The 22,691-nt window shown below is 45.5% G+C and overlaps 1 protein-coding gene across 1 annotated transcript in view; it reads right to left on the bottom strand.

Moving 5' to 3' along the window:
* HSD17B2 (hydroxysteroid 17-beta dehydrogenase 2) overlaps positions 1–22,691 on the bottom strand; it is a 76,681-nt gene that overhangs the window by 6,014 nt on the left and 47,976 nt on the right. The window contains exon 3 of the mRNA XM_059382031.1: positions 17,633–17,818. Coding sequence (XP_059238014.1) covers positions 17,633–17,818 — 186 coding nt within the window. The remainder of the gene's footprint in view (positions 1–17,632; positions 17,819–22,691) is intronic.

Here is a 22,691-nt window from a genome sequence, read left to right as displayed (position 1 = left end):
GACCATCCAGAGTACTGATGTAATTCCATGAAGTTCTGTGTCCTGACTGTGTTAGTAGTTACAGGAATCACACACATAAGTGACCGCAGATACAACCAGTGAAATCTGAGAAGTTTTGTACACGGCAGCAATATCTGTTACGTGGTTCTTTAAATTTAAATTCCATTCCAAGAAGGCTAAGTCTTGGAAATTTACATACTCTTCCACTAGCTGACATTAAATAAAACCAGAATGCTCAGAGAGACGAATGTACACTTCATGCTTATTTTTAAATTTTGTTTTTTCACTCCAGACCCGAGATATATAACTCTGTAGGTACAGTAGAATCACCTTGGGGACATGAAAACACACACACACACACACACACAAAACTAATACCTAGGCCCTACCCTAGAGCGATGAAATTAAAAAATTCTGGCAGTGGGACCCGAACATCAGTATTTAAATAAAACTCTGTAGGTGGTTTTAGTGTGAGGACAGTGTTTGGAGGGTTGGGAGTCAGTGGTTCTCAACTTGGGTGAGTATCAGAATCACCTGGGGAGCTAATGAAGCACCCAGAGATCAGGGTCCTTCAAGGAGGAAGGAGCCTGGGCTTTTGTGGCGTTCCCACATTCCCCCGGGGTAAACCTGATTTACTCCTGTGGCCCCAAATTTTGCGACCATCTATTGCAGCGAATTGTTTTAGAGCAATAGTTTTCATACTTAGTAATCAGAACTGTCTGGGGAGCTTTAAAAAAAAAAAAATCTATTCCTCCCCCACATTCCCATGTGATTTAATTGGTCTGTGGTTCATCATAGGCATGGGAATGTTTAAAAAGCTCCCCCAGGTGATTCTAATGTGCAGGCAGGGTTGTTAAACACTTCTAGAGAACATTTCTGAAAATATTCCGTGTATTTCTATCCTCTGGACATGTAAATGCTAATACCAGCTTGAGATCTGAAAAAAACCTCATCGTTTTTTTGGCTGTAGAAGGCGCATGTGATCCCAGAGGTTGGATAGAGAGCTGGCAGTGTTTACCCTTGATTTAAATCTCACAGATGTTGAGGGGGAAAGATGTGTTGTGTTTTGGGAACTGGAATGAAAGAAACTTCCTAATGTTATGCTGGAAGAAGGGGAGTTTTTTTGAGCTGTATAAACCTGGATCAAAATATACTCCTTTCGGGGCGCCTGGGTGGCTCAGTGGGTTAAGCCGCTGCCTTCGGCTCAGGTCATGATCTCAGAGTCTGGGATCGAGCCCTCGAGCCCCGCATCGGGCTCTCTGCTCAGCAGGGAGCCTGCTTCCTCCTCTCTCTCTGCCTGCCTCTCTGCCTACTTGTGATCTCTGTCTGTCAAATAAATAAATAAAATCTTATAAAAAAAAAATATATATATATATACTCCTCTCAAATCAGTTGAGTGAAAGCCAGTCTCAAAAGGTTGCATACTGTAGGTTTCATTTATAGATCATTCTTGAGATAACATTATAGAGACGGGGAACAGAGTCGTGATTGTCAGGGCTGGAAATGGGGTGAGGGAGTGGCTGTGGCTATAAAGGGGTATCTTGGAGGATCCCTCTGATGGGAACTGCACACGTAAGGGACCGCAGGTCTAACCGGTGAAATCTGAGAAATTCTGTGCGCGGCAGCAATGTCTGTTACATGGCTCTTTACATTTAAAGTTAATTTAATTAATACAGGCTGTATTATCCATTTCAGAGGTAGAATTTAGTGATGCATCGGTTGTAGACAACAGTCAGTGCTCATTCCATAGTGGGGCAGGCATCTTTACTGCCCATCCCCCCAGCCACCCCCCCTCCCGCAACCCTGTTTGTTTCCTAGAGTTCAGAGTCTTGCGGTTTGTCTCCTTCTCTGCTTTTGTCTCATTTTTTTTTCCCTTTCCTTCCCCTATGTTCATCTGTTTTGTTTCTTAAATTCCACACGAGGGAAATCATATGGTCTTTGTCTTTCTCTGATTGACTTATTTCGTTTAGCATAATACCCTCTAGTTCTATCCATGCCGTTGCAAGTGGCAAGATTTCATTCTTTTTGATGACTGAGTAATATTACAAACACACACACACACACACACACACACACACACACCCCACATGTTCTTATCCACTCCTCTGTTGATGGAAATCTGAGATCTTTCTCTGCTTGGGCTCTTGTGGACGTTACTGCTACAAACACCGGGGTGCAGGTGCCCCTTTTAATCACCACGTTTGCATCCTTTGGATAACTATCTAGTAGTGCAATTGCTGGGTCATAAGATAGTTCTATGTTTAACTTTTTGAGGAAACTCTATATTGTTTTCCAGAGTGGCTGCGCCACAACGCATGGTTTTGATATTCTATGGTTATGCAAGATGTTATTAGTGGAGGTAAGATGAGGGGTAAACAGGACTTCCCTGTACAGATCCTTGCAACTTCCTGTGAATCTATGATTATTTCCAAATAAAGTTAAAATATATATATATATATATATATATATATATATATATATATATACTCCCTTTTAAGACAGGCTTAACAAGGGAGAATTGCTCAGGTCCCATGTAGGTCTTTGGCTGAACAAAGGTCCATGAAGTCTCCTAAAATTTTGGTAAAAATTTGGTAAAGATTTTTTTACCAAAAAAAAAATTTTTTTTTTTTGTAAAAAACAAACAAACTGAAAATTTAAGTTTTTGAAGTTTGGCACTGGAGGTCAAAAAGTAAGGCCTGGCTTATTTGAAATCTTAAAGGATGAGAAATCCTCCGGGACAAGCTAGAGCTTTAGAAACTTCTGCCAAGGCTGCAACCACATTTAAAGTGACAGTGTACTTCTTTCCTAATGAGGGAGCAGAAGGTAGACTGAGGACAAAACAAAATATCAAAATATACTCCTTTCACCCCACAAACCCCACAAACACCCACCCCACCCCACCCCCCTCCTGGCTGGGATATGTGGGACATTCCTCCAGGAAGATCCCAACTCTCTTAATGTTACTGCCTTGCTAGAAGGGAAAACAACCTGAAATTGACAATGGCAAGACCTCTAGTATCTTGGAGGTCGTCTTTAGCATAGGAAAATCCTTGTAACACCTCCCTTTTCCTTACCTCCGCCAACTCCCAAGCATAGGATCAGCCACCCCTCACAACATCTGCCCATGGGTCCTGTCCCTGCGCTTTAATAAAACCACCTTTTTGCACCAACGTCTTGTCTCCAGAATTCTTTCTTGGCCATCCACTCAGGACCTCACCCCACCCAACTTCACCTAAATTCCAACACTATATCATTTCTCACTCCATCCCGTGCATACCCCCATCACAGATACGGCTAATGTAAAAACAAAACTTTGCCCTTAGCACAGTACTTGCTTAGGACATATCAAAATTGAATGTTAGGTTCCCCTACAACAGACTCAAAGTAGCCTATTCTAAATAAATACGTGGGGTGATTTACTTACCCAGTCAAGAATGGGACTTATTTTAACCAACCACAGACAGACCTATGGACTCTTTCTGATGTGGGAAACAAAAGCAGAGGAAAAGTAGATAAAATTAAAGTCCTTATAAATTGCAGTGAACTCACAAATGCTTGAGGCAGGAGGAGTGTAAGTTTCTTCCAGGAAATGCCTGACTGTCTTAATGTTAAGCCTCGCTAGAGGGAAAAAACAACCTTAACTTGACACTAGCAAGGCCTCCAGGACCCTGGGAGTCTCCTTCAGCATATGAGAAATCCTTCTGGAACTTCCCGTTGTCTTTACTCCCCACCCACCCCACCCCCCCCGCCCGAAAGTATATAACCAGCTGTCCTCACAATCCTGAGATGGCAGGTCTTTCTGTTCTTGAGTCTAGTCCCCCTGTTTTACTAAAAACCACCTTTTTGCCCTGAAGACCTCTCAAAAATTCTTTTTTGGCTGCCCACTCGAGACCCCAACGCTACTCCAAATTACATCCTTTTCCCCCTTCCTATCTACAGACTTTCTCTGCTTATTTAGGGGAGTCACCCCTCTTCCAGAAGGTTTCACATTCCCCCATCTAGTTTGTTTGTCTCGGGAAGTATTCAGTAACTTTGTTCGCTGGCAAGTGAATAAGCCTGGGATTCATGGTGTTGATACCGTTGATGTAGTGTAGACCCTCTCTCTCTCCTGGGTGTGCTCAGACATGGACTTTTCCTGACTCCCTGGGCATGGTGTAGGCAGTAAGTTAGTAACATATCCTAAGGTCCTACCAGCCAAATGGCCTGGATGTCCTCTGAGATAACACAGGACCTCAAAAACTCTTCAGCACTGTCTGATCAATACCTCCATGGAGACGGTATATGGGTACATAGGAATTATGGAGGTCAAATGGTTTGCAAGTGAATGCCCTAGCAAGACAGCAGGGGCCGGAAATATTGCAATCTTCCAGCCCGAGGCTGTGCTATACTGTGATTGAGAATAAGATCTATATTGGTCTTCCCCCAATTTCTAGCTCAGAGCTCCTAAAACCCTTGGAATTTCAACACTAGCAGTGGCCACAGAGAACTTTCAATCCTTCCCCAAACCCCCAGCTCTGGGAGGGGAGAGGGGAGATTGAGATCAATCACCAATGGCCAAAAGATTTAATTACTAGTGCCTATGTAATGAAGCCTCCATAAACACCTGAAAGGCAGAGGTTTGGAGAGCTTCCAGGCTGGTAAACATGTAGATTCAGGGAGCATGGAAGTTCCTTGGCCTTTCCCTATGCCTTGTCCTATGTATCTCTTCATCTGGCTGGTGATTTGTATCCTTTAATATTCTTTGTAATAAACTGGTAATCTAGGAAGTGAGCAGGTTTCCCGAGTTCTATGAGCCACTCTCACAAATAATTGAACCCAAGGAGAAGGTCACTGGAACCTTTATTCTACAGCTGGTGGGTCCAGAACCACTGGTGACAATACTGGTATCTGATGTGGGGGTGGGGCAATGTCTTGTAGGACTGAGCCTTGAACCTGTAGGACCTGATGTTATCTCCAGGTAGATAGTGTCAGAACTGAGTTGAATTATAGGACTTCACAGTGGCAACTGGGTATAGCACACATTGATAAGGAGGCAGAAAGAAAAACCAAAGGCCCAAAATGGAGTCACTTATGCTAGGCCACATCACCCGATGAAGGCTTAATACCTAGACTAATTACAGTTTGAAGCTTCTCCAGAAATGTAGTCTTAACTGGGTCGGTCAGGAGTTTTCTGGTCAACAACAATGAGGTAATCTGTCTCCATTTCCCCCACCACCACCCCAGAAGGAAAATGAAGTCTTTTTTTTTTTTTTTTTTTAAAGAAATGTTTGCTGTTTTTTTTTTTTTTTCATTTCATTTATTTATTTGACAGAGATCACAAGTAGGCAGAGAGGCAGGCAGAGGGAGAGGGGGAAGCAGGCTCCCCGCTGAGCAGAAAGCCTGATGCAGGGCTGGATCTCAGGACCCTGGGATCATGACCCGAGCCGAAGGCAGAGGCTTAACCCACTGCGCCACTCAGGCGCCCCGGAAGATGAAGTCTTGATAAGACCCTCTGCTCTTGCCTCTCAGGGAAAGTGAATTTATCTGAAACAATCCTTTCTTCTGCTAATAATCTCCATGCCCCACCCTCCTTCCTATAAAAACCTTCCGTTTTGTACAGTTCTTCAGAGCTCAGCTTTACTTGCTGGATGGGGTGCTGCCTGACTCATGAATCAGTTAATAAAACCAATTAGGTCTTCAAAATTTGCTCGGTTGAATTTTTGTTATTTAATAACAAGAGGTCCCAAAGTCCCATGCCCACAGCAGCTGTCTCATTCTCTAAGAACTTCCTAAACCAGAATTCAGATGACCTCATTTTAGGAAAATGTAAATGAGGGCTCCTAGCCAGTTTCTCCCTCCTTCAAGGTCATCTAGAGTCAACTCCAGTAACAAGGTCCATTGCCTTATTGAGCTTTCCCAAGCTGAAAATACAGACCGAGCCCATGGCCCCAAGAGAGGCAGGTTTGTTAATCTCCTTTAGGCATGATAGGCAGAAATTTGAAACTGATAGTATTTGGTTGTTCCTTGTAATCCAATAGTCCCTGGGGATGTGACAAACCATTTGAATATCAAAGTCAAAGTTCGGGACCTTGTTACTCAAAGTTGGAAACCAGGAGCAGCCCAGAAGCTGTTAGAAGTGCAAATCCTCTGGTCCCACTCCCAGAGCTATTGAATCAGAAATCTGGGAGTGGGCACAGGTTTTTTTCTTATTGTGCTAAAATACAGATGACATAAAATCCACCATATAACCTTTTTAAGGTACACAATTCAGAGGCATTCAGTATATTCACAATACCATGTGGGGCGCCTGGGTGGCTCAGTGGGTTAAGCCTCTGCCTTCGGCTCAGGTCATGATCTCAGGGTCCTGGGATCAAGCCCCACATTGGGCTCTCTGCATGGCGGGGAGTCTGCTTGCCCCTCTCTCTACCTGCTGCTCTGCCTACTTGTGATCTCTCTCTGTGTCCAATAAATAAGTAAAAATCTTAAAGTATATATAGATAGATAGATAGATAGATATAAGATAGATATCTATATCTCTATAGATATAGATATAGATATAAGATATATATAATATATATAATATGTTTCATATATATATATATATATATATATATATATATATATATATATATTCGCAACCATGTAACCATCACTTGTATCTAGCTCATTCTCATTGCTGCAAAAGAAAACCCTATAAGCATTAGGGACACAGGTGGTTAAGCATCTGGCTCTTGATTTCAGGGGTCAGGTCGTGATCTCAGTGTCCTGATCTCAGGGTCATGAGAGCAAGCCTTGGGACAAGCCTGAGTCAAGCCCCCAGTTCAGCCCCGCATCAGGCTCTACGCTCAGCATGGAATCTGCTTAAGTTTCTCTCTCTCTCTCCCTCCGCCCCTCCCTGCCATACTCAAGCACTGGCTTGCTCTCTCTCAAATACATAATCTTGAGCAGATAGGAAGGGAGGGAGGAAAGGAAGAGAGAGGGGCTTGGGGACGAAGAAAAGAAAGGAAGAAAACCCTAGCCACGAAGTAGCCGCTTCTTATTCCCTCTCCTCCTGCCCCCGATAAATACTAATTTTCTCTCCATCTCTCTGGACTGGCCTCTTTTGGACACTTCATATAAATAGGATCATCCAATACGTGGCTTTTTGGGTCTGGTTTCTGTCACTTACCATAATTTTTTCAAGGTTCATTCGTTTCTCTACCACGTGTCAGGGTTTCATTCATTTTTATGAATTTGTAATATCCCACTATACGGATATATGACATTCTGCTTATCATTTCATTAGTTGATGAACATTTGGGTTGTTTCTGCCTCTGTTATGAATAAGGAACGCTATAAACATCCGTGTACAGGTTTTTGTTTGCACACCAGTTTTCTGTTCTCTTGAGTGTATGTAGGAGTCACATTGCTGGGTCATATGGTAATTCCGTGTTTAAGTTGTTAAGGAACTGCTAAGTGTTTCCATTGAGGCTGGGTCATTTTACGCTTTACTCACAGCAACTCGTGAGTGTTCCAGTGTCTGTACACCCTTGCCACAAGTGTTGTTTCCTGGGTTTTGTTCCGTTTTGGGTTTTGTAGCCGTCCCAGTGGATATGAAATGCTATCTCGCTGTTTTGATTGCCTTCAGTTGTTTTTAAGAAGCCCTCCTGGTGATTCTAATGCATCTGAAATTTGAAAAAGTTGTCCAGGGACCAGTAGCATCCACTCAGAAACTAGTTGTAGAAATGCAAAATCTTCCACCAATTAAGTCTCCTCAGTCGAATTGTGCATTGTAATAAGATCCCCAGGTGATCCCACACACCTTGGTGTTTGAGAAGCACCGGTAAAGGAAACATCCCTAAGTTGTTAACACTCCCTAATCATCATTTCAATTTGCGGGAGTTGGGGTCTGTTTTTAATGCCCCGTTTATCTAGCATATTCTTGTTGGACAGTCTGGAAAAGTGAGAGGAACATAGAACTTGGAGTAAAACAGGCAAACCCAGTTTCCACCACTGACTATAGCTCATGGGCTGGGCGACCCCAGGCTAGTGTGCTTGATCTAGAGAAGGAACTAATATCTGCATCCCACCCCCATTAGAGTTCAATGACTTTAGCCATGTGCGAGCATCTAAGACAACTCAGCACAGAGAAGTTCACTCAGTCTGGTTCTACCTCCTTGCCTTGCCCTATGCTAGCCCTGGGGGTTCCGTGAGAGTTTTAGGGAAGCAAATCTCAGCTTTGGCCTCCTGTTACATCAGTGAGGCACGGAACGACCAGCTAAATGTTTTGCCAGATGATTTCCTTAAGGCACGAAGTTCAGGATTGATCCCAAAGTCAACTTCCCGGGACTAAGTAGGACCTCGCTGAAGGCTGGAACTGTGAATTCTTTGGGATCGCTATAATTTATAGACTTGTAAGAATCTCTCGGGCCACTCACTTGTGGTGTAAAGTAATTTTAGTGCATTTTCAATTGCTTGATGGGGGCGGGGATGGGCAACTATTTCTGTCTCTCCGTAGAGACATCTCATTACTAGGATACTTCTTATGCACCAGTAGCTATACTTCTAAGCACTCAGAACCCCAAATGCATTTATATCTCCTGTAAAGGGGTGCCTGGGTGGCTCAGTTGTTATGCGTCTGCCTTCAGTTCAGGTCACAATCGTCCTGGGATGAGCCCCGCATTGGGCTCCCTGCTGAGCAGGGAGCCTGCTTCTCCCTCTCCTTCTGCCTGCCACTCTGCCTACTTGTGCTCTTTTTCTCTGGCAAATAAATAAATAAAATCTTTAAAAAAAAAATGAAATAAATCTCCAGCCAAGACCAGAGGTTCTCAACTAAGAGCGATTTTCTGTGCACGCGCGCGTGCGCATGCGCGCGCGCGCACACACACGCGCGCACACACACACACACACACACACTCACACACACACCCCTCCCTCAAGGAGACCTGGGGCAACATCTGAAGATTTGTCATCACCGGGGATGGGCCTTCTTGCATCCACTGGGTGGCGAACACTGAGTCACTCCTCAACCTCCTGAGTGTATCAGGCGTCCCCGCATGGAAAGACTTCACCTCTCCCCAAATATCAGTACTACTGGGGCTGAGAAACTGCAGCCCTAGACTCAAAGGCCACATCAGCCTGTCATGGACAGATGATAAAATGGACTCTTGGAGAAGGGCGGTGACCTGCCTGTGGCCACCCAGCTACTAACAGCAGAACAGGATTCAAACCATGACCAGCTCACAACCCCTGAGGCCAGAGTTGTTTTCTCCTGTTTGTTTTCAGCCCTTCTTGTTCAAGCACAGCTTGCAACTGTTTACTCTGCAGTTGAAGAGGAAAACTGGCCAGAAAAGGCTTTTAGACCGCTCAGAGATTTTTCCACTGCCCTTTGTACAATCAATCAGAGCCACCTCCCAATTCCTCCCAGACTTGCTTAAATATTTATCCAGCTGCCTGGCAGGGATTTGGGTGAAAGAGCTATTCCATTTCTGTGAGAGGGATGTTACGCACACTGGCGGGGTTAAGATTCTCCCAGAGCAGGTGTGGACTGAGGGGCCAGTGGGCGTTTCCTGCCCAGGGGCAAGTGAGGGCCAGGGAGCAGCAGGATGGAAGGTAACTCAGAGTCACCATCAGGAGCGGAGCCAGGATGTGGCAGGCTAGAAAGCCTCAGGCACACAAACGGCCAGCGTTTCCCCAGAAAAGCCCCTCAAGCCTGCCACCTGCCAGGTGTCATGTCTTGTCATGTCTGTGTCATTGCACGTGGTGTTACCACAGCCCTAAGAAGCGGCGGTTCCTCCGCCCATCGTCCTTTGAGGACACGTCCACCTGGGGCTCGGGACCTCGGTCTGGGTCCCTCCACTGCGCATGGTAAAGACAGTTTCAAAACCTGGCCAGTCTGTCTCCGTGCCCGCGTGGCTGGCTTCCTCTCCTCTTTGAAATCTGATTCTACCTGCATAGCTGCTTGTTGTCTTTCTCTCTGCCTGTTTCTTCTTCCTTTCTTCGGGGATAGGAGAGGCGGGAGGGAAGGGTGTATTTATAATGCAGTTGAGCCTTCTGGGTGTCTCCTAGAAAAGAATTTAAAGGAGATGTGTTTCTTCCCTGCCCTGGTTCCTCTTCAACTTGCCATCCGCAGGACCAAGATTTAGAGGGAGGCTCTGTGACCTTACTCCCTCCTGGGAATGGGAGTGAGGCCGGAGTGAGCGTCCAGCAGTGGGGCTAGTAGGAGGAGAAAGATGGTGAGGGGTGCTACCTTTGGGAGAAGATCCGTTGAGGCTCTTAGGCTTGTGGTTGGCATGGTGGTAACACCTGCCCCAGCGGAATCCGCAGAGGAGGCTGAGGCTTAATAAGTAAGAACATGAGGCCAAAGTCCAAACTCCAGGTCTAGCTGCAGGGCCACTCACATAACTCTTCTGCACCCCGGTTTTCACAGCTATGCAGAGTTTGGGGGATCATCTATCTGGTAATACCCAACAAATGCCTGAAGCCCAAGGAATGCTTCTTAACTATTATTAATATTTATTAGATATCCACTACAGGCCAGAGACTGGGTTCTGAGTTTTGTTTTGTTTTTTTTTAAGATTTATCTACTTGACAGAGAGAGATCACAAGTAGGCAGAGAGGCAGGCAGAAAGAGAGAGAGGTGGAAGCAGGCTCCCTGCCAAGCAGAGAGCCCGATGCGGGACTCGATCCTAGGACCCTGTGATCATGACCTGAGCCGAAGGCAGCAGCTTAACCCACTGAGCCACCCAGGTGCCCCGGGTTCTGAGTATTTTAACATCAGTTCCAACGGTCACAACGGCCCTATGAGCAGGTTCAGTCTTTATCCTCATTAACTCTCTCTGAGGAGATTAAAAAAAAAAAAAAAAATCTAAGTGCGAAGAGCTTCAGCTGACACCCAAGGTCCCAGAAAGTGATAGTAATGGCTAACTCTTAGGTAGAATTTTCCATGACCTCACAAACACTGGCGCGTGAATGTTTGTTACCACGTTACTCACATTAGCGAAGAAGTAGAAACAACCCCATGTCCGTCTGCTGATGAATGCGTAAACAAAATGTGGCCTGTCCATGCGGTGGGAAACTGCTGAGCTCTAGGAAGGAATGGAGTTGTAATACATTCTTACAAGACAGATGAACCTTAAAAAGATGAAGGAGGAAAGATTGTGGAACCAGCAGGAGGAGGGGGAAATGCAACCAAAGGAGAGGGGGTTAGCAGCTGACGAACTTGGGGAGAAGAAAAGAAGCATCTAAAAGGGTTTGCATTAAAATGAGTTTTGTGGGGCCCTTGGGTGGCTCAGTGGGTTAAGCCTCTGCCTTCGGCTCAGGTCGTGATCTCAGGGTCCTGTGATGGAGCCCTGCATCGAGCTCTCTGCTCAGTGAGGAGCCTGCTTCCTCCTCTCTCTCTGCCTGCTTGTGATCTCTGTCTATCAAATAAATAAATAAAAATCTTTTTAAAAAAATAAAATAAAATGAGTTTTGTGGGGGCAGTAGCTCTTTCTGCCCATAGTCCTGCATAAAATCACCTTTTTGCCCTAAATAAATAAATAAATACAAAATGAGTTTGTGGTATAGGATATAACCCTTTCTTCAATCTTTGCAAAAAAAAAAAATCTTTTTCTAATTTAAATTTTAGTTGGCTACCATTCCGTGCAATCTGGGTTTCAGGAGTAGAATTCAGTGATTCATCACTTCCATACAAAACCCAGAGCGCATCACAGTAAGTGCTGTCCTTAATACCCAACACACATCCAGCCCACCCCCCACGCCCACCTCCCTCCATCAACCCTGCTTGTTCTCTAATTTTAAGAGTCTCTCTCTCTCTCTTTTTTTATTTATTTATTTTTTTTATTTTTAAGAGTCTCTTATGGCTTGTTTCTGTCTCCCTTTTCCACCCTCTGTCCCATATATTCGTCTGTTTCTTAAATTCCACATATGAGTGAAACATATGGTATTTGTCTTCCTCTGACTTACTCATTTCAGTTAGCATAATACGCTCTAGCGCTATCCGTATCATTGCAAATGGCAAGATTTCATATTTTGATGGTTAAGTAATAGTCCATTGTCTACATATACCACGTCTTCTTTATCCATTCATCAGTTAATGGACACTTCGGCCCTTTCCATAGTTTGGCTACTGTTGGTAATTCTGCTATAAACATCAGGGCACATACATCCCTTCGAATCTTTATTTTTGTATCCTTTGGGTGAATACTTAGTAGTGCCATTGCTTAATTGTAGGGTAGTTCTGTTTTTTAACTTTTTTAAAAAAATATTTTATTTATTTATTTCTCAGAGAGAAAGCGGCATGCAGAAGCAGGGTAAGTGGTAGGCAGAGCAGGCAGAGGGAGAAGCAGGCTCCCGGCTGAGCAAGGAGCCCAATGCGGGACTTGATCCCAGGACCCTGGGATCATGACCTGAGCCGAAGGCAGACACTTAATGGACTGAGCCACCCAGACATCCCCTGTTTTTAAGATTTGAAAGAACTTCCCTACTGTTTCCACAGTGGCTGCACCAGCTTGCGTTCCCACCAACAGTGCAGGAGGGTTCCCCTTTCTCCGCATTCTCGCCAATACCTGTTGTTTCTCGTGTTTTTTATTTTAGCCGTTCTGACAGGTGCCCAAAGTCTTTAATAAAATCTATGCTGAAGATCTGAGCCAATCTGACAATGGTTTTGCTTTTGGGGGAGTGCAAGAAGGTGCTAAGTGTGGATTCCACACACTAACAAGGGTGAGGAGAAGAAGCTGTCCATGAGGCCCTGGGTTGCATAAGTGTGTTAAGGTTTCAAGAAAGTAAAATGTTTGCAATAGGAAATTAGGTGCGTATGGTAAGTTATTCATCAGATTTCATCAAAGTTTGATAGAGAAAGTCCCAGATTAGGATTGTAAAGCATGTACTTATCGCTGCAGCAGAAGTTGGTGTATTGGTGCCAAAGCTGAATCACAGTTTGCCAGTTTTTCAGGCATTTCTACTGTAATATTGGAATTGAACACGTTGGCAAAATAAAGTTGAAATTTTAAAAAAAAACTTTAATTTTTCAATTTATTTTAAGATTTTTATTTATTTATTTATATTTATTTTATATTATTATATACTATATATGTTATCTGTGATATATGATATATTAATTTCATTTATTTATTTATTAAAAATAATTTTCCCAGCCTTACTAGGAAGGATGTCTGTCTGGGAGTTCAAACTGCCAAAAGATATCCTCCAGGAGTGCTTGGAAGGCGGGGGGCACAGTGAGTTTTGACATGAGAGCCCATGCTGGGTGTCATCCCTACAGTCTCCCCCTCCAGCACCATCTCCCCACCCCCCACTACTGTGAGGAAGGCAGGGAAGAGGGGTAGATGTACCTTCATCTACCTTTAAGGAAACTGGGATGGGCCGGAAGGTATTACTTTCCTACTGCTGTTATGGCAAATCACCACAAACTGAGTGGCTTAAACAATATAAATGTATTATTATCTTATGGTTCTGAAGGTCAGAGGTTTCACTGGGCTAAAATCAAGGTTGTGTTAGGACTGTGTTCCTTCTGGGGTCTCCAAGCAAAAATCAGTTCCCCTGAATTTTTCTGCTTCTGTAAGTTGCCTGCATTCCTTGGGTCTGGGTCTGTTCCCCGGTCTTCCAATCTCGCTCTTGCCTCCGTCTTGTAAGGACTCTTGTATTGGAACCATCTAGGTACAGCAGGATAATCTTTCCATTTCTAGCTCCTTAACTCGATCGTACCGGCAAGGCCCCCTTTGCCAGGTAAGGTCACATATTCCAGGTTCCAGAAATTAGGATGTGCATGGATTCGAGGAACCACTATACTGTCTAGCAAACTGGTTACCTACCTACTCCCACCAGCCTGAGACACTTTATTTGGGGTTATTTGTTATGCAGCAATGGATAACTGGAACAGAATGGCCAATTCTGTTGGTCAGAAGCTGGCAGAAGCTCAGCTTCTCCTGGCTGATGCAAACTTCCATGATAGATCTACCCCACTGAAATTCTTGTCATGCGGAAGGTGGTAGGGGTACCAGGCTCAAGAGAACCTGATGGGTCAGGGCTACCATGAGCTCCTTTAGAGGAAACTTAGTAGTGACTGATTGCCTATCTCTCTTTCTCCATGACTCCTACCTCAAAATAAGAAAAACCCAGGGATGAATTCCCAGACAAGCATGTTTCCCAAAATCGCCATTATATCAAATTTGCCAAGAGATCTGTCAAGTTGGCATTAAATTGGACGCTAATTTCTATGGATCAGTTGCTTATATACTATCATTCATACATGCTTTGACCTTCCCTGATCCTGTGTTACACTCCAGCTCCTTATGCCCTGCTCAAAATCCTTTCCATTGTTTCGCAAAACTCTTGTCAGCCAAGTGCTAGGGATTCCCTTATTTTGTTTTCTGCTGAATTTCTCTGCTCCTCATCACTGAAGGAAACTGTAAGCACCATTTAAGAGTTTTGCGCCTATCTTTTTACAAACACCTGCTCTGTCAGGTGCACATGCTTCCCATCTGTCCTGACTCCTTGCTACTGCTTTAGCAACTTTATAACATACCTTAGGTGCTTTCCGCGTCCTACAAATGAACTTACCTCTGGAGTTTCTTTGGGTCCTAAGCATTTAAAACTGGGTATGATAAAGGAAGCCTGCATACATCTCGGTGACTGACTGGGTGAGAGAAAGGAGGGAAAGGCAGAGGGAGAAACAAATCGAAGAAGGCTCAAAGCTCTGTAATTCAACAGCCAAGGAGGAGAACTGAAAGAAGGGGGAGCCAGCTTTTTATTTTTTTTTTTAAGATTTTATGTATTTATTTGACAGAGAGAGATCACAAGTAGGCAGAGAGAGAGAGAGAAGGAAGCAGGCTCCCCGCTGAGCAGAGAGCCCGATGCGGGGCTCGATCCCAGGACCCTGGGATCATGACCTGAGCCGAAGGCAGCAGCTTAACCCACTGAGCCACCCGGGCGCCCCGGGGGAGCCAGCTTTGCCGTGCTGATAACAACCCCGGTTGCAGACATGTCGACTGACTGATGACGGTGAGACGGCGGAATGGAAGTAGTAAGGCTGGATGTAAAGAATTTGCACATCCACGGTGAGAACAAGAGGGAAGGTATGTGATTCATTTTAACACTCCTGTTTCCCTCCAGTAGAAATATATGAGAAGCGTACTGAGTCTTGGCTTTAGAGGGTCGCCTGGGTGGCTCAGTCCGCTGAGCATCCAACTCTTGATTTCAGCTCAGGTCATGGTCTTGGGTCCCGGGAGGGAGCCCTGCAGTGGGCTTCATGCTCAGCGGGGAGTCTTCTTGGGATTCTCTTGCTCCTTTTTCTCCGGCCCTCCCCCACTCACACAAGCAGGCAAACTCTCTCCCTCTCTGAATACATAGATAAAATCTTAAAAAAAAATTTTAAAAAAAAAGAAAAAGAAAAAAGGAAAGAGCTTTAGAAGCCAAGTTGAAGATGTATGAATGGGCATCCTCGGCACTATAAATTTTTCACTCCTTCGTTCCTTTACCCGTGTTTTATTAATTCTCGCACTTGCATTTCTTCATTTCTTCGTTGAGCTTCGTGTATGCCAGGCACCAGGCGCATAGCAGATAGTGTGCATACTAGGTGATAAGTCAAGAAAAATCTTCTGAACGAGCTGCTCCAAGTTGAGAACAAAGAGAGAAAACAGAAAAACCGGGCCACCTGGGTGGCTCAGTCAGTTAATCGTCTGCCTTTGGCTCGGGTCAGGTCTTGGGATCAAGCTCCGCATCAGGCTCCCTGCTCAACAAGAAGCCTGCCTCTCCCTACCCCTGGTGTAGCTCCCCTGTTTGTGCTCCCTCCCTCTCTCTGTCGAGTAAATAAATAAAATCTTTTTTAAAAAAGAGAGAAAAATTTTCTTGTCCTTGTGTCAAGAAGCAGGCAATGATCAGTTATTTTAGTAAATATTTGTTGAATGAGTGAGGCAAGGAACATGGGAGACATTTTCAGAAGCACCAGTCTGTGCAGAAGCACCAGTCTGTGCCAGGGCACGGAGAAAGGTGAGGTATTCACAGAGGTGAAAATCTGAAGGTGGGGTTCAGAAGAAAGATAAGGGTGAAATTTTGCAAATGTGTTTTCCCAGAATTTGTTTGCTTGTGCAGGTGGCAAGAAATTGGAAATCGCTCAGAGTCCTCATACAAGTTAAAACAACACTCATTGCTCTTAACCGCCTTAGACTTCTCTATTCCCGCTCGCCTTCCCTTCCTCCACCCGGCTTTTCCTTCCCTGCTTCCTTCCTCTTCAGGCCAACCCACAACTGAGCGACACACACTCACACAGCAGCTAAGTTCAAGGAAGTTCCTGAGTGAAAGCCAGGAAAGGGAACACGGCAGATAATGATAATTGCCCTTAACACAGAGAATACCCCCTCAAAAAACAATGAAACAAAATAAAACAACTATCAGATGCCTTGTTTAAATAAAAAAAGAAAAAAGAAAGGGGCGGCCTGGGTGGCTCAGTGGGTTAAAGCCGCTGCCTTCAGCTCAGGTCATGATCTCAGGGTCCTGGGATCGAGCCCCGCATCGGGCTCTCTGCTCAGCAGAGAGCCTGCTTTTCCCCCGCCTCTCTGCCTACTCATGATCTCTCTCTGTCAAAAATAAAATAAATAAAAATTTTTAAAAAAAAGAAAGAAAGAAAAGGGGCATCTGGGTGGCTCAGTGGGTTAAGCCTCTGCCTTCTGCTTAGGTCCTGATCTCTGGGTCCCAGGATTGAGCCCTGCATTTGGCTCTCTGCTCGGCAGGGAGCCTGCTTCCCCCCTTCTCTCTCTGCCTGCTTGTGATGTCTCTCTGTCAAATAAATAAATAGAATCTTAAAAAAAGAAGAAGAAAGAAAGAAAGAAAAAAAAGGAGAAAGAAGGAAGAAAGAAAAGATAAGACACGACTCGACTCTTCGCAACCAACTGATGAAACAGAGAAGACCAGGGTTCCTCTATGCAAAGGCAGGATCCTGGAGTCCACGCCACACGCCTTTGGTTTCCCTTTCACCCATGCAGCATCCAGAAACACAACTCCATGGACATTTCCAAACCTGAGTTGGGATCTGAGGAACCCCAGCTGGAAAATAAATCTTGTCCTAGAAGAAAGGATATGATACGGCCTACCTGGACATTGTTAATGGAAGGCAGATTGTTAAACCCTGGACTCAAGTTGTTGACTCTCTGTTCTTTGAAATGGAAAATGATGAGTCCTCTAGTATCACACAGGACCCAACTGCCTTGAGATTGCAAAATCATGGGAAGGATCTTAGGGAAAGCTCTAACCAGCTAAGACACGGAGCTCTGGCAGTGCCAACGGTGCGGACATTTGCCTACTCATCTCACAGGGAACAACAGGGTGTGCCCAGTTCAGAGAGTGTTGAAAACAGGTTATCAGTAACTCTATGAGGGATTTCCTGTCCAAATCTTGGAAGCTTATGTGCTATGAAGACATGTAAGACCCTAAATCCCCAGGAATGAATAGATGAGTTAAGAGGTAATAGTTTGTATGTGAAAGGATCTGAAAGCAAGGTTTTATTGTATTAAGATCAACAGTAAACAGACAATTTGAATAAGCTTGACCCAGCCCTGCAGGAGCTTGTCCTGCTTTCTTGTTTGGCCCACAAAGAATGCGAAGAGCCTTGTCTTGCACAACAGGCATCGCACTACCTTGTGGGGAAAGGCCGACTCACCTGCCATGCTACTGATGTTCACCAGCCTGCCCTTGGATTTCCTTAGAAGAGGCAAAAATGCCTTCGTGACCTCCACAGCCCCGAAGAAGTTCACAGCCATGCATTTTTTGTACCCGGTCATGGGAATGAGCTCGCCGTCAGCTGGCAAGCCGAGGATGCCAGCGTTGTTGACCAGAGCCCACAGACCTGAGGACAGAAAGGACAGAAAGGAATGACTTTGATGTCCAGGGATGCCAGAGAATAGGAGGACTTTTAACACGTGACACTCTGGAGTCTCCCTTTGAGATTTAGGATCTAAGCAGACTACTCAAACTCTTGGACCTTAATCTCCTTGGATACCTAAAACTACTTACTCTGAAGTGACGTGGGGAGAGTAAATTTGAAATATTAAGTAACGGGTCTTGGGAGGTATTTTCTTTTCCTTAAAGCACTTTTCTAGATACAGCTAGATATTTGCGGTATCTGGAGCCAGAGGACCCAGCATGGGGGAGAGTAATAAGAGCCTGTGTCCTGTTTCTCCCTCAAAGGACAGTGCAGGGGCGGTCTAATATCTTGAGGCCATGCAGGATGATATATGCACCTTATCCCTAGGCTAGAAAAGATCCCCTAATCCAGGAAAACTAGAGAGGCGCCAAGAACTAAGGAGATGGCAGAGTCCCCGAGCCCTAGTCCTTTCCCCAGCAAGCCTGATCCTGCTGATGGGATCAGAATCACCAGGAAGTCTTGTTCAAATGGACGGCTGGGCCCCATTTCCAGAGACTCTCATTTAGGGTCTCTGGGATGGGGCCTGAGAATCTACATTTCTACCAGGTTCCCAGGTGACACTGTTGCTGCAGTTCTGGACCAGACCTGGAGAGCCTCCGTCCACAAGAAGTGGTTTCCAACCTTGACTGCATGTTAGAATCACCTGAGGGGCTTTTTAATGCCTCACCCCAACCCCCCAATGCCCAGCCACACCCCAACCAATTAGTTCAGAAATCCTGGGGTAGGGGAGAGAAGGGACCTTGGCATGGAATTTAAAAATTCCCCGAGTGTGGGACGCCTGAGTGGCTCTCATTAAGTGTCTGCCTTCAGCTCAGGTCATGATTCAGCACCCTGGGATGAGTCCCACAATAGGCTCCCTGCTTAGCGAGGAGGCTCCTTCTCCCTTTCTAGCTTCCCCTGCTTGTGTTCCCACCCTCGCTGTCTCTCTCTCTGCCAAATAAATAAATAAAGTCTTTAAAAACAAAAAATTCCCCAGTTGGTTCCAATGTACAAGCAAGCTTGGGAACCATGGCCCTAACAGGCAGGGAAAGAGGTCATTCAAGATCTCCAGATATCTTTCAGGGGGCAGGATCTGTAGCAGAGGGGAGGGCGTAGGGTCCCCTTTACCCAACGGAGGGGACAGAATCTGGGGTATGTTTAGTTGGGCAGATCTGAAGCAGATTCTCTGAGACCCCTGAGCCTCCACATGGTTTAGAATAATGATTCTCAAGATACGGTTCAGAACCAGCAGCATCAGTGGGAACTTAGGAATGCAGATTCCAGGGGCACCTGGGCAGCTCAGTCGGTGAAACATTCGACTCTTGATTTCAGCTCAGGTCCTGAGCTCAGGGTTGTGAGATGGAACCCCGATTTGGGTGGGCTCCGTCCTGGTTGTGGAGCCTGCTTAAGATTCGTAGAGCCTGCTGAAGGTTCCTGGGTCGCTCAGGGGGTTAAAGCCTCTGCCTTCGGCTCAGGTCATGATTCCAGGGTCCTGGGATCAAGCCCCACATCGGGCTCTCTGCTCATTGGGGAGCCTGCTTCCTGCTATCTCTGCCTGCTGCTCTGCCTACTTGTGATCTGTCAAATAAATAAATAAATAATCCTTAAAAAAAAAAGAAGATTCTCTCTCTCCCTCTCTGTCGGCTCCTCCCCCTCCCTCTTGCAGGTATGCACTCTCTCTCTCTCTGTGTCTCTTTCTCAAAATCGAAAAAAAAGAAAAAGCACCTTCTAGAACCCCACTTCAGACCTGTCAGATCAGAGGCTGGTGGTCAGAAATTGCTGTGTAAGCTCAGTGTCCGTGACAGAACATGTCCGCTCCAGTGTGAGAGCCTGCAGTGTGGACCGAAGCCAGAAGACCCACACACGGCAGGAGGGCCAGCCCCTGATGGCCTCAAGGAGGTGGGTGGCAGCCAGACTGCACAAGGACTGGACAGAGCACTGGGCACCCCTGCAGGCACCAGCCAGAAGCACTGGTGATCAAAGACGAAATGTCCCGTCCCCAGGACCTTAGAGGCTACCCTGGGGAAATGAGATGAAGCTCAAGCTGAAAGATGTTCATCGTGTGGCAGAAAGATGGCTCAAAACAGAAACAGAGCCGAGTTGTGGAAAGTAACACCACACTTCTCACGCCCCTGAGCGGGGGGTCCGACCCGGACACGCGGTAACGACTGGGGGCTCTAAGTGACAGAACGGCGAGCCCGCCCGAAGCGCTCCGCAGCTGTGGGCAGGACGGTGCTGGGCGCGGCGGAGGCCTGGGCCAGCCCCCCGACGGCTGGTTTTAATTCCCTCGGCCTGACGCACACCTCTGATAGACAGCATGCAGGAGCAGCCCGAGGCTGTGCTAGAATGGGGGTGAGAAACTTGTTCTAGGAAAGGCCAGGGAGTGACTATTTTCGTTGTAAGCACTCCTGCTTCAACGCGGCCGCCAGCTGTCCTCTGTACGTGAAGGAAAATGGGAGTGGGACTCGGGTGCAACTTGATTATGGACATTGACATTCGAATTCCATCTGATTTGCACTTGCCAAAATAATATTCTTCTTCTGACGGTTTTAAGCATTTAAAAATGTAAAAACCAAGGCGCCTGGGTGGCTCAGTGGGTTGAGCATCAGACTCTTGATTTCAGCTTTGGGGTGGAGATCTCAGGGTCTTGAGATGGAGCCCTGTCGTAGGCTTCCCAGGGCATGGAGCCTGCTTAGAATTCTCTCTCTCTCTCTCTCTCTCCCCCTCCCTTTGGCCTTCCTCCCTAGTCCCCACCACCTGCTGGCATGCTCGCTCGCTGTCAAATAACATTAATAATAAGCAAAAATAAAAATGTAACATGAGAGAGCTTGGTAATGATGGAACAGTTCTGTGTTTTGTTTTGTTTTTTTAAATATTTTATTTATTTATTTGACAGACAGAGATCACAAGTAGGCAGAGAGGCAGGCAGAGAGAGAGGGAAGAAGCAGGCTCCCTGCCAAGCAGAGAGCCCTATGCGGGGCTGGATCCCAGGACCCTGAGATCATGACCTGAGCCGAAGGCAGAGGCTTTAACCCACTGAGCCACCCAGGTGCCCCCAATTCTGTGTTTTGATTGTGGTGTTTTTACACAAAGCTACACACACACACACACACACACATTTGTATATAGAGCTGCAAATTCTGAATAAGCCCCATGGGTTATACCAATGCCAGTTTCCTGGTTTTGACATCGTACCATAGTTAGGCAAGAAGTTAACATTGAGAGAGACTTGGCAAAGCAGGCACAAGAACTCTCTGTACATTTATTTGCAACTTCCTGTGAATTGACAGTTCTTTCCAAATAAAATGTTAAAATAATAATAATAATAATAAAATAGGTCCATAGTTTGCCAACCCCTGCCCACAGAATTTTAAGCTGGTCAATAAGCTCATTATACCTGTGGGGGCTTATACGTTTAAAAATAAGATAAATAAAATCTTTAAAAAAAAAAAAAAAAGGGATGCCTGGGTGGCTCAGTTGGTTGAGCAGCTGCCTTCGGCTCAGGTCATGATCCCAGCGTCCTGGGATGGAGTCCTACATCGGGCTCCTTGCTCGGCAGGGAGCCTGCTTCTCCCTCTGCCTCTGCCTGCCATTCTGTCTGCCTGTGCTCGCTCTCTCTCCCTCTCTCTCTCTGATAAATAAAATCTTTAAAAAAAAATTAAAAGAAAATAAAAAATAAATAATATTAATGAGTTATTAAAAATATGTAAATACTTATGTAATAGTGTGTAGGGCTTAGAGACACAGGGCAGGGCTAACCTTCTTATAGGACACGGTGAGATTTTGTCATTCATCTGCAGGTCCCAAAGCATACTTTAGGAAACCTCCTTCTTGGTGACTTTTAAATTCCCCTGTTTAACAGCTTCCTTTTCTCTTAGACTTGAGAGGTTGAGGTTGAGACAACCTCAAGGAAAACAGGGAGAAGGTGTATTGGCAATTCTGTCTCGGAAGAGGATTGCTCTCAGGGTGCCTGGGTGGCTCAGTTGGTTAGGCAACTGCCTTCGGCTCGGGTCACGATCCTGGAGTCCCGGGATTGAGGCCCACATCTGGCTCCCTGCTCAGCAGGAAGTCTGCTTCTCCCTTTGACCTCTCCCTTCTCATGTTCTCTCTCTCAAATAAATATGTAAAATCTTAAAAAAAAAAAAAAAAAAAAAAAAAAAGAAGAAGAAGAAGAGGATTGCTCTCCAGAATTCTGACCACAAAACAGCATAGACTCACTCACTGGAAAGTGTACTCACCGTACCCCTTCATCCCTCGACGCTGGCATGGTATTTCCAGATCTAGAACCCATTGCTTTATCACGCAATATAGAATATGGCCAATACTGACCCCTGGGCTGCACTAGAGAGGTCTGTAGCAAATATCTCCTGAGCTAGACACCATGACGTCACATTCGTAAGAGGGATAAGAATCAAGCCAGCAAGGGAGAAAGCAGAGACAATGACAGATGACTTTACTTAAGGATCCAGACATGCCTGAAGCCAACAGGTCCTTTCAAGTAAGCATATTCATTCCTTTATGCATTAGCAATTTCGAATTGGGTTACACTGCTGGCACCTGGGAGAATCCTAATGGGAACATGGATCTCTTTCTCAAGGAAACAAGTGGTGAGGCGTGGGAGATGGCCAGATGGTTAGAATAATGCAGCAGGACAGGTGTGTGCGGGACCTAACAAGTGAGTGTCCAGAAGAGGAAGTGAATGATGTAACTTGGGTCACCAGGAAGGTCATGGAAGAGATGTTATGTTTGCGCCAGGTCTTCCGTGGGAGTAGTGTCTGCAGCTAGACAAAGTCAAGAGTCTTAGAAAAAGGGAGTA

The sequence above is a fragment of the Mustela nigripes genome, chromosome 17, assembly GCF_022355385.1.
Source record: "Mustela nigripes isolate SB6536 chromosome 17, MUSNIG.SB6536, whole genome shotgun sequence".
Classification (NCBI taxonomy): domain Eukaryota; kingdom Metazoa; phylum Chordata; class Mammalia; order Carnivora; family Mustelidae; genus Mustela; species Mustela nigripes.
The sequence above is the reverse complement of the archived record's forward strand: the minus strand, read 5'-3'. Positions and strand labels throughout refer to the sequence as shown.